This window comes from Falco cherrug, chromosome 6 (genome assembly GCF_023634085.1).
Source record: "Falco cherrug isolate bFalChe1 chromosome 6, bFalChe1.pri, whole genome shotgun sequence".
NCBI classification, from domain to species: domain Eukaryota; kingdom Metazoa; phylum Chordata; class Aves; order Falconiformes; family Falconidae; genus Falco; species Falco cherrug.
The window spans coordinates 52763480-52776123 of NC_073702.1; the positions used below are offsets into that span (position 1 = coordinate 52763480).

General features: G+C 39.7%; 1 protein-coding gene across 1 annotated transcript in view; it reads left to right on the forward strand.

Moving 5' to 3' along the window:
• Positions 1-12644, forward strand: part of MAP3K5 (mitogen-activated protein kinase kinase kinase 5) — a 109354-nt gene that overhangs the window by 49743 nt on the left and 46967 nt on the right. Inside the window, exons 7-9 of the mRNA XM_055713600.1 lie at positions 2033-2203; positions 6504-6616; positions 12010-12169. Coding sequence (XP_055569575.1) covers positions 2033-2203; positions 6504-6616; positions 12010-12169 — 444 coding nt within the window. The remainder of the gene's footprint in view (positions 1-2032; positions 2204-6503; positions 6617-12009; positions 12170-12644) is intronic.

The following is a 12644-nucleotide window of genomic DNA, read 5'->3' on the forward strand; positions in this document are numbered from 1 at the left end:
GTTGCTTGGGCTGGCTGTAGCTTTCTCCTTATTGGGAATACAGAGGATATTTCCTGAGCTAAGGCAGGTCCGGATCTGCACATCCGAATGTTTGCTATGGAAGAAGCTGTCTCTCTTGCTTCTAATCCAGGTCATTAGTACGGAAGCATGGAGCAGCTCAATTAGTCAGGATTAGTCTGACCTAAATCAAGAAAGTGTGTGAGGGCACTGATGGAAGAGTAAGCAGAAAGAAAAGTAGGGATGTCTGTCTCTGGAGACCACTGAAGCGTAAATGGCTCATATTACAGAACACTGTTGTGCCTTACTGGTTTTGTTCTCATTAGGTTCAGCTAGCTATTGGTTTGATCTGGATTAGTGATAGTCAAAACAAGATGTGGAAGTGTTATCCACCCGAAAGTCCATTCTGAAAATTGCCCTTCTCTAATGGAGGTCAGCCAAAAAATCCATAAAGAAGCTGCCTTGTTGTTTTACTTTGAGTGGTCAGTATGAGAAAACAACAGGAAGCCAACCTTCATCAGCTGGGCAAGTGATCACTTGGCAGGGGAGCTTAAATAACGCAGATGTGAAGGAGACTTGCTTGGCCAGGAGCACTGGGTTTTTCTGCCTGGGGCCTGGGGTTGGGAGCACTTATCCATCTCAAATGAGTACACCAGGCTTGCTGTGCTGCTCTAGAAGTACTTGGGGAGCCTCCTGCAGCATTGTAGTCTGAGGGAACTTTCCCTAATCTGTTAGAAATTGACTGGTCTGAAGGTTGGGAAGAGACAGCAATGGGTTTCATTTATCTTTCTCATCAGGGTGAGACATCAGTAGAGGTTGGCCCAGCATGTAGACTTGCACACTGGTTTTTTTTTGCTCAGGGGAGCAGTTTATACTGTCTACTCAAGCAAGTGCTTTTGCTGTTTTCATAATTATTTTTGTTATGTTGTAAGTACTCATTTGTCCTCTGTTACCCATTCTGCTTTGATTTAAACCTTTTCTTCCACATCACTCCCTTCTGGAGCTACGTACGTGAGCCCAGAGCTCATGAGTTTAGGTATCACTTCAAGTACACATGCTCTGATCTCTCAGGTTTGACGTTGATGCTGCCTGTGCAGACGTATCAAAATGTTGATACGTTCTTGTAGAGGAGAAAGAAAAAAATCTGTTACTGAACATCTGATCAAGTAGTATCTCCTTTAAGATGGTTGTGGGTTTTGATGGGGTTTTTTTTCTCTCTGAGGTAGCTTTGTCTTGCAGGCTTCTTCAATGCAAAGCCTGCAAGGCAGATACAAAACCGCTTTTTTATTTTGCCCCCAGTTCAAGTTTTAGCCACTCAAATATTACATGCAATTTCTCCAAAAGAATACAGTATCTCCCTAAACCACCAAAGAATTTTTTTTTTTGCTGAGTGTGGGGTAATTTGCTTATTCAGTACACAAATACGTAAAAAATTCTGAACTCTTGATACTGAATGATATATGTATCCAAACTGAGTCACCAGGAAATGTCTAATGCTTGCAATTAATGTGGTTTATTCATCTGAAGTACTTTTGTTAATATTGCCTTACTAGCTTCACTTCTTAACCTTCCTCATCATAGGAATTCAATCAAGTTTATGCTTTTTGATTTTTTGCTTCACGTTCAAAATGTAAAAAAAAAAAATAAATCACAAACCCAAGATGGAATCTTCTCCTTTAAAGCATGATTTTCTCTGAAAGAAATATTAAGATATGAAAGCAAGGTTCATCTTTCTGTTTTGTAAGAAAGTAACACATGATCTTTTAAAGAATTGCTCTTGAGGCTCTTGTTGCTGTTGACAGTGTTTTGCCTCTACCTGATGCTTCATGAGAGTGAGATGATGTGTTTGGGTGCTTTTTTAAAGGTGTCCCATGATATTAAGGAAAAAAACCAAAAAGGGAAGGGAGAGGGGGAAGTGTGTGTCTAGAAGCACATTTTACATGGATGAAGTCATATGTATTCAAACATGGCCATGTAAAAAGTATTTCTTGTTAACTTTATTGGGTTTTTAATCAAAATGTTTATGTTTTAATAGGCGAAATCTGCCTGGAGACAGACAGAAAGCTCTAGAAATTATGATTCCCCTAGTAGAACAGGAAGACCAAGTAGCTTCAGATATGTACTGCCTGGTTGGTCGAATTTACAAGGACATGTTTTTGGAATCGGGGTTCACAGATACAGAAAGCAGGGACAAAGGGACGTTCTGGTGAGTACTGTTTTCTTGGCTGATGTCCTTTTTTTAGCTTTGGGAAAATAGTCCTTAAACAAGAATATATTTCAACTGTTTTTCGTTACAAATATTTGGCATCCTTAAGGGAAACTGAATTTTCTAATCTTTGCTTATTTGTTAAGAATGAGAGATTTATGTTGTTCACAGATCTGGTTCCACAAAGTTCTTGAAGTGGCTCAGAGACCTGGAAACTTTGGTAGCTCTCATCAGAGTGTATTTTCTTCCTTTTTCCCAAATGGGAAGTCTGTTTATTATTCTTAGGAATTATATTTTTCTTGGGAATCTGGGCTAGACAATAATCAGCTGTGAATCAATTGGTATATCTGCAATCTGATAGATACTATCTAGCTAGGCTTAAAGGTGCTGACGTTTAACTCTGCACTGATGCTTAGAATGTGGGGGGTTTGGGGTTTTTGCGGGGGGGTTCCATGCTCACAAGCAATATGACTGTTTCAAACTCATGCTGGCATCATCACCATATAGTATATGCATATTACAGTGGACTACGGTACCATTGGTAGTCAAAGAAGCACACAATAGGCTAAACAAACTCTTATGTTAATTTTAGAGGCAAGTATAGGGGGGGTTTTTTGCTTTTAAAGGGCACTAAAATTTCATCATGTGGAACAGGTTAAAAAATGGAGGCACTGGACACCATCCTATGCTTCTGTCAGGATGAGCAGCTTTTCTCTAGTATGATCCAGATGAGGATACAGACAAATTGTGTTTATGTATCCTACACATCATGTCCTGATTCTGGTCTTGTGCTCATCAGCTGCTTGTTTTCTTCTCCCTTCATCATTTATCACTTGTTTTCAGTAAACTTCAGATTATAACTGTCTTTGGTAAAAGATAAGATAAAATTGTTTACCATTTATGGCCTCCAAATACAAATACAGTTTATAATTGCTGATCATGCTTTACTGTTTTGCAGTGCTTACTGGATTTTTTTAAAGATGTTGAAATAACATGAATGCAGCATATTGTCACCCCACCCCACCCCCCTTCATATTTTTGGATTACAGAAAATATTTATTTTCTCTAAGGCAAAGCCCATGACAAACTTTCAAGTTTCTGTTTTGAAAGAAATATTTTGCTGATGTCATTAACTAATATAAAAAGAAAACTAGTTCCGTGTACAAATACTAGGCATTATCACAGGCTTAATAGAATAAATAGAAATTACTTTTGCTGTTGTGCGTCTTGCTTTCTCCTCATTCATATTGCCTTATGAACAGATAAACTTTGAGACTTTCAAATGTAATTGAACTAAGAACAATCATATATATAATAGTGGTAATTACTTCTAGGATATTTCATGTAGCCATTTTAACACACATAATAGATGCATCTTAGCAGTCAAGATATTCATACATTTAATGAGGGGAAGCGATTGCAGTCAGGCATACCAGTTTGGGAAAGAACAGCAGGCTGGCAGCTGCTGCAGCAGGGTAGGATGCTGACGGGCCAGCCCCTAAATAATCCCTGAAGTCTCTGGCAGGTAAAATCCAACACAGCCTGCTCCATGCGCCGGCTGCTGTCGAAGAAGGTGATCTCTGTTGAGTCAAGCTGGAGTTTGGCCAGAAGCTGTACCAAGTGGGCTAGTTGCTTTTGGTTTGTACTTCATGCTGGATGTTGATTTGAATTCTGGTGTAAATCATAGAGCAGGCTTGATGTGGCTGAAGGGTTAACTCATAACTCAGTGGAAGGCTCTTGGGAAGGAGTAGACCTCCTCTAGTTCTGCAGCAGGCCACAACAGGGCAAGACGTGTGCAGGAATGATGTCTCTGTCATAGTGTTTTGCAACAAGTGACGTCAAGGTACTTCAGTTTATTTAAAAAAAAAAAAAAAGAGAAAGGAAAAAAAAAGAAAAAGGTAGGCAGTGTGCTTTCCTGATAATTGAAAAGCAGAATAAAAGACATCTTTCAAATAAATATGAGAGAAAAGATGAAAGATTAATTAACTGTCAGTTTCTTGTTGCATACTGACAGTATAAATCACACTTACCAAAGCTATCAAGTCTTTATTCAAAACTTCTCACTGCTACCTCCCTAATTCAGTGTCTGCACTGCAACGTTTTCCCAAGTGTCAGCTTTCAATTTCTTAATGGCATTTATAATTGCATCAGCTAAGCCAGCTCTACTTTATAGGCAGACTTTTAAACCTTACGGTCTTTCTGCAATACTGCATGGGTTCCTGCAGTGATATTTGGGGCATGACGATGTACAGCATTCGCACCAGTTGAATGTAAATCAGTTTAGTCAACAGATGTGACCTTTGAATTGTTTAAGAAACTGTGAATATTTTTGTTTGTTCAAAATTAATTATTACAGGGTTTGTAGATTTTTACTCTCCAGGCTATATGTATGTAAGGCAGGGTTAAGAATGTCATCACAGGACTGCACCGAATATAAAATCATGGTTTTGGTTGTAATGATTTAGGAGAGGTAAATAGGACTACAGAGGTCCAAGATACCTGTATTTCGTGGTGTGAGTAGCACGTAAAGATGGCTAGAAAAATGAATTTCTGCTGTGTGAATATTTGTCCAAGAACTAGAGAAATTTTGATAGTCATGCCAGAAATTAGGCATTTTGGGGCAAAACAAAAAAGCCAAAGTACAGAGTCTCTTCTATTGGAACAAAAATACTTATAGTCAAGGTTTTTTCCTCTTCTGTCAATCTTTCCCCTCTCCTTTTCCTGCTATTGCATGAGAATTACAGCATGAAAGATCTCTAGGGCAAAAAAGTGAGTCCAGTTCCCAACATCGCTCTATCTCCAAACAGATTATTTCAGCCAACCGGTCTGTTCTAGCTATGTGTGCTTAGAATCAATGATAGTGTCATCCTGTTTGGCTGGTGGGTTTTTATGGGGTTTGTTGTTGTTGTGTGAGGTTTTTTGTTGTCTTTTTTTTAAATGAGCAAACATTTTTTTAGAATTAGTTGAGTTTTCTTTGCTCATTATGCTTTTTTTTAGAGGACTAGACTCTTGTCTAATGATCAGATTCTTTGGAGGTGGGCGGCTCCACCCAGTATGGAAAGAATATATATGTAGCAGATTGAAGAGGAGATTGTCTTGCAGTTTTGGAAAGCAGAGCTTATGTTAAAGGATGCACAGTCCTGAATCATTACAGCAGGAAAAACAACAAAGAAATAAATTAAAACCAGCCCATATTTTTGGCTCGGTGGGATCAAAATGCCTTAGTTTTTGTTACATGTCAAAGCATGGTTTAGAAGCCAAATTCTTAGGGTTGGCATAGATTATTTATCTTTCCTTCTTTATATATTAATGTCACAACCTGATTAATATTTTTTTTATATTACCCATTTATTTGAATTTTTCTCATTCTTTTTTAAAAGTAACTTAAGCTCCATTGCTCTTACTGTGGCAGAGTTGCGTTGACTGAATCATTTGTGCTCCTTAAATCACACACGATAGTCTTGGTTGCCCCCTCCTTACAGAGGGAGGTGTGTCTGTGTACATATATATATCTGCAACCAAACATTCTTGTCCTGTAGAACAAGTTTAAAGCACTGTAGATCTGCTGTCTCTGTTGTCACCTCAACTTGAATTGCTAGTGTGAGGATAGCTGTGTTTGTGTGAGCATCATTCGATGACTTTTAAGACAAGATATAGGCTGGGTGAATATCACTGCCATTCCTCTTGCTCACTCATTTCCTCTTGAGAATAAAATCTGGTATAGTCCTTTTTTATGTGAATAGACTCATAAGGACAATGTCAGTGAGACACCCAGTAAAGAATAAAATTTGGAGTAGCCGAAATAGTGGCTAAATGTGAAGTATGTTTTTGTATCACTTGCTTGTGTGCTTAGGCATTTTGGTATGTTTGTGTGTTGCTGTAGCAGATCCACAACAGAATCTAAGGTTTCAAGTCAGTGAAAATTCACATATCTAAGAGTAAATTCATGAGGTTATTAATAAATATAACTGTGAAACAGGCCTCTTACAAGCTGATTGTATTACTTGTTTTTCTTTAATCTCAAAGAAAACTGGAAATCTAGTAAGATACTTCACTGGGATGGATGAGTAGGGTCTGTGCTTGTTGTGTAAGGGGAAAGGAAACAGGAGGAGGATGTATAAATAGCGGACTCCTAAAAATAACCACAGAGCATGTGTGGAAAACAGTAAAATATTTTTGCTTCCATGGATTCTTGCTGTGTAAACAGAAGATAAGCACTTAAAGTAACCTAAAAGTGTAATTATGTCCCTATTAGATTGAATTATTTAGAAAGTAAACTTGTATGTTTGTTTTTTTCTAGGTTCAAGAAGGCATTTGAGTCAGAGCCAACGTTACAGTCAGGAATTAATTATGCAGTACTCCTCCTGGCAGCTGGACATTGCTTTGATACTTCTTTTGAGCTACGGAAAGTTGGTAATTATAGCTTGCAAATTCACGATGAAATCACATTCTAGTGAAAGTATGACACCACCCACTATATTAGGGGGAAAATCTGGTGGTTGTACGTGAATGCTTTGATAGTGAGCATGTGAATGTTTAAGTGGGTCTCCTGCACCGCCACGGATCCTACCTGGCTGCAGGTGAGCACTGTGATGAAGACCTGCTTCCAGTTTCAGGGTCTTAACTGGTTACCAGAGCTTAATGAAAACTGACAGCCCTTCTTTGCAATGGCATAATTTGTGTGAAACAAGAGCACCTGAAGGGGGAATCCAGTTCCAGTTGGCATTCCTTAAAACAACTAACCAAACAAAACCCCCTGTAAAACTGTATGGAATATGGACAAAAAGTCCGTCCTAAGAGTGAGGAAAATGTGCTTGACTTGAGCTTGGGGTGGGCTGAGAGAAGTATGTTTCTTTTGTGATGTTTTCGTTGAGGTTTCCTGAATGTCTGTATTCATAGAATCATAGAATCAGAGTGTTTTACATTGGGAAGGACCTTTTAAAGAACATCTAGTCCAACAGCCCTGCTGTGGGCTGGGACATCTTTCACGAGATCAGGTTACTCAGCCTGACCTTGAGCACTTCCAGTGATGGGACATTCACAGTTTCCCAGGGCAACCTGGTCCAATTTCTCACCACCCTCGATGTAAAAAAAACATGTCTTGTTTAAGAAAGAATTATTAAGGTGTCCAATTTGTTTGGGATTTTGGTGGATTTGAGGAGAGTGCAAAGTCAAGACTAGTCAGTAATACTTTGGAAGGTATGGGAGAAAGCACTGAACGTTGTAATATGTGGTAACATATCCTTTGCAACTGGCATTCTTCTCCATGAATTCATATAATTCTTGACTTACTGTAAAGTCTTTTTTGTCCTTCTGTCTCCTGAGGAGGTTGTCCAGTGGGATGGAAACAATGTTCTTCACAGAACATATCTGCAGTCAGTCACTGTTGTAGTTCAGATGTTAGGTGTGCACTGTATGCCTGGAAGTAGATTTCTAGATAGAGAAGTTTTTTGAGTGTGAAAATGAGAGTGAGATGGATACTTTCAGGTAGATAATAGAAGTGAAACTGAAATTTTCTGGTGTGAATGAAGGTACTGGTTTGGATGCGATAGGCTGCATAGAGTTGCCCCGACTGCTGTGTTTGCACTTCTGTGAGTGCTTGAGATCTTGTTTTTTTGGGTCAGATAAATACTTTCATCTCTTGCACTGGAATTTGAAGTCTTGTGCCTTAAGGTCTCCCTTAAGCCTTCATTTCTCAAGGCTGAACAAACCCAGTTCTTTCAGCCTTTCCTCATATGGCCGGCTTCCCAGTCCTTTCGTGATCTTTGTGATCTTCTTCTGCACCCTCTCCAGCCTGTCCACATCTCTTTTTGTATAGTGGGGACCAAAAGTGAACACAGTATTCCAGGTGTGGTCTGACAAGTGCTAAGTAGAGTGGGATAACGACTTCTTTATTTCTGCTGGTGATGCCCTTGTTGATGCAACCCAGCATCCTGTTGGCTTGCTCTCCTGCCACAGCAGCTTGCTATGCACTCATATCGAGCTTGTCCACCAGGACCCCCAGGTCCCTTTCCACAGAGCTGTTCCCCAGCCAGGTAGATCCCAGCCTGGGCTGCACTCCTGGATTATGTTTTCACAGGTGCGAGACTTTACCTTTGTCTTTGTACAATGAGGTTTGTCAGCTGGTTTGAGTTGTGCTGGATTCTAAGGATAATTTAGTATTTTCTTTGTCTTGGGCTAACAATGTTTTAAACAAAAAGTAAGCAAAACTGCAGAGGTTGTGTGGGAAATGTCACCTCTTGTTTAGGTGTGCATGTACAAGACCATTTGTTAGTAGTAGTTAGATTTACCTGCCAGTGCTTTCAGTTTGGTGTCCACCCACAGCATTATCTGTAGCACATAGAAATTAGAGGAAGTTTGTCTTCTGATGGGAGATGAGGAGAGAGGTGAGAGCCAGTCTCAGTCCAGGTTATATGGAAATTATATTGATAGGTTGGGAAAGGCTAAGGAAGGATATGGTCCCTAACAGCACTTCAAAGAGTCATGAGGCTGTAATTGTGTTCTGATTGTGTTGGTAACAATGTAATAACTCCAGTAAAACTAAGTTCAGTATCCAAGAGAATTTTTATCATTCTGCATCAGATCAGAAAATTGGCCTTCTAGAAATTGCTACCTCTATTTGTCAGATAATAGCTCACAACTAAATGATCATGTGAAGCATTAATGAAAATCCTCCTTCTATTTTATGAATAGTATTGCTTTCTTAACTGTACAAACTTGCAGAACTTTGAGACGAAAACTGAAATGCAGTGCTTTGCATTGGCATTAATAATCTCCGCAGGCTGTGCAGCTTTGGCACACAAAGGATCCTGTAGTACAAATTGTTCTGTCAATATTTGAGGAGGGAAAGCAGTTTATTTATAAAGCCTTCACAGTAGTATTTAACTGGTAATATCTACTTACTGTATCTTATTTTCTTTGCAAATTGTAGGGATATTGTTGGCGTTATAAAAACAATGGCTTTTCTGGCATTAACGGTTCCTCTATTTTGGCTCATTTATTTTTAAAGCAAAATATTTTTGAGAAAATATACTGGAATTCAGTTGCTACTTTTTTTTTCTCTGCTTGTGAATGCCAAGTTTATCATGGAAGGAGTTAATGTCTTGGCTTTGCTTGGATTTTCTCATACTCTGAAGAAAACTTCATGTGGTTTTGGTTGATGGTGAAATCAAAATAAACTAGAGAAGGGAAATATATGAAGGGACTAAAAACTCAGAGTGAAATTCATGAAGGTGTTCACTTTGCATAGCTGCATAGAAAGGTTGTTTTTGTTCTCCCACCCCCCCAAAAAACCAAAATCCATTGAAAGCAAAACAAACCCCCACCTCTATAAACTAGAGTTACAGTCTTTTGAACCTGCTGCTAATATCTCCACACTGCAACTGCATTTTTCAAACTTGCCTTTCAGGGATAAGTAAATTTGCAGAGGAAGGTCAGCAAACTAGAGTGAGTTTCAGTGCCAAGTATCTCATTTTTCTCAGAAGAATTTGATAAGAGGGTGATGTTGTCTTCTTTAGGGTAATAGGATCTGCTTCATCAAATACTTGGGTAAAATTTCCCGTTCATCCAGGTTACATAACAGTAATGATTCCCAAACTTGGTATCCTTCGATATCATTACTGCTACATGTGCATCTTTTCTTCTGCCACCTTCCTGTAGCTCTCCCTTATTCCATGACCTGGGACTCAAAATCCTTGCTGTCACCAGCCTTACCCTGCTAACAAACACTTTGACCCGCCACACTGTAATCCCAGTCCCTCCCTATGTGAGCTGTACTTTTCATCAAACCCACACACTCGGTTTGTACCTTGCTTTGGCTCTGTTCTCACGCCTGGAGCACTGGAGCGCTGGTATGGCTGGGTTCCTGCAGGTGCAATGAAGCATGGCGGAGTATGCAAACGTGTGAACCAGAGAGCAGTGTTGCCGCTGGCTGTGACAAATAACTTGTGATAGTTTGTCAGCAGTCACTGCAACTGTGAGTGCCATTGCTCGGTGCTCAGCAGGGGCCCTCCACACAGCTCACTTGCTCCCTTTCCCCTTCCTCCCAGCAGAGGCAGACCTGTCTGAAATGATTAATGTATCCCTGTGACACCAGTTCCTTACTTCCCCTGTGATGAGGTCACATTCAAAGCCTGTGGAAGTTAGTGGGTGTCTATCTGCTCTTCTATGCTGCTGTCATGTGCATGCAAACGTTTTAGCAGAGCCCTTCAGCCTTTAAGGATATTGTTGAGCAGCGTTACTCCAGGATCCTGGGGAAGATACATTTTTTCCATTTACTGTGATTTACCATGGTGTATAGGTAGCATGTAGGTTTTGATTTCTAGAACCCAACTGAAGTTGAGCACATTTAACACAAATTCCCCCTTCCTATCCTACACCGCCAAGTGTAGGTGTACATCCTCAAGTGGTCTCTTGACAATGTGCTTGTATATGGCACCCTGCCTTAAAGCCTTGCAGAGCTCATATACATGGTCACTGCTGTATGTTGTGGAGTTGATGTTGGTGATGTATATTGCGTCGTGGCTCAAGTAGATCTGAGATATTTTCTAAAATCTACTGTGTTTTTTTCTCTTCAGGAATAACTAAACAAAATTATTTCCCGAGAACTAGTAATGTTTTTAGATGATTTAAGTATTATTTTGTTCTGGGTGTTACTCAAGCATGACAATTTCTTGTTAGCGAGAGAGCACGAAGTGTGAAATATAGATGTGAAATGGGCTATAGACCACTTGAATACCATTTCACATTTTAAAAACATTTATTATGTGATGTTGATGACACAAAAATCTGAACAACATGAGAAAACAAGGTGAATTTTGTAGACTGAAATGCAGCTAATGTAATGATACCCATTTTCTTAAGATCTATTGCTGCTTCCAGTATGAAGTTTGGTCTGCTAGCTACTTAAGGAAGTTAAGGAAAAAATAAAGATCAACAGTTGCATTGAAATGTCTTGTGAACACTAAGCCTTAATATCAAGGACGACGAAAGGTGATGTGGGAGGGAAACTGTCGTAGTGGAGGTGTGGGAAAAGTGAATAAAGGACTATGGTGGTGAAGAGGTTTGTCTTGTAACCTGCAAGTGGTTTTATTTGTGGGGGATGGTGTAGCATCTCTCGTGTTAGCTATAAATATTTAGCAGCTAATATGAACTGAAATTCATCCTGAAGGCCACAGGGAAACTTGTAGTTCTCAGAAAATTTAGCAAGTCAAAATAAAACCTGAGGGTCTCCATAGTCTTTGAGTTGCTGAGGGACTTTTGAATATTAATAGATGTCTTTCATTGGGGTAGGACTTGCGGCAATTAAAAGAACATCATTGCTGGAAGAAGCCCAGTGGATCATCTGTTCCTTCTGCATGGGACCTTGTCTATAAAGGTAAGTTTGGGGCTTGGGGCTTGTAAGTCGAAAAAACAAAGCAGCAAAAAACATAATAGGTGCCTTATTCAGCATCTGTTAAGTTTTTACAGCTATGTTGTGTAGCCTAAGGCCCCAATTTACCTTTACAGATGAGGTCCATGCACGAACATAGGTAATCTGACTGTGGCCTTGTCCTGACAGTGATGTCTTAAAGTTCCTTTCTTGAGAGGCCTTTAGGAAGAGGGGGAGGGAAAAAAAAAAGTCACCTGCTACCACATAGGGTGTTTGGAAGCATATAACATTAACTGGTAAGTATGTTTTTCATCTTATTTCATTGAAATGGAGAGGCTACAGTAATTTAAGCAATTAATATATTTCAGATCAGGGAAACAGTGATTTTAAAACTGCATTAATACATTCCTGTGACCTATTATTCTTTTTACTACAGGAGTAAAGATCAGCAGCCTGCTTGGTAAAAAGGGGAGCTTGGAGAAACTGCAGAGCTATTGGGAAGTGGGATCTTTCTTGGGGGCCAGTATGTTGGCTAATGACCATATAAGAGTGATCCAGGCTTCAGAAAAGCTGTTTAAGCTAAAAGCACCAGCATGGTAAGGTGATAAATGAGATCATGTACATTGCTATGTGTTAAGATGTTGGACCCCTTCAGCTTTCACATTCAACCTTGTATTTAGCTGACAGGAGATTGGTTTTGGGATTTTAATAGGTTTTGATGTCTGTTTACTGTTTCACTGTACTTTACACAGACAAGGGACTCTCTTCCCCTTTTGCTCTTATTCAGGAATAGATTTTTTATGGGTCTTTAATTTGATGTCTGAGAAGGACAGATTCATCATTGGCTCCAGACCCTTCTGAGGGCAAGGGGGAAAGGAGGAGTTGCTTGTAGGCACCACACTTCAGTGGTTACCTTGCTGAAGAGAAGTTCTGGTGGCTTGTGGGTTTAGTCATAACTGCCTGGAAGTTTGGGGGAATGCAGACAGCTTGGCTAGAAAGGCACGCATATACCTTGGAATACTGTGATGGTTGTGGCACATCCAGCTGTTTTAGGATCTTGAACACAAATGA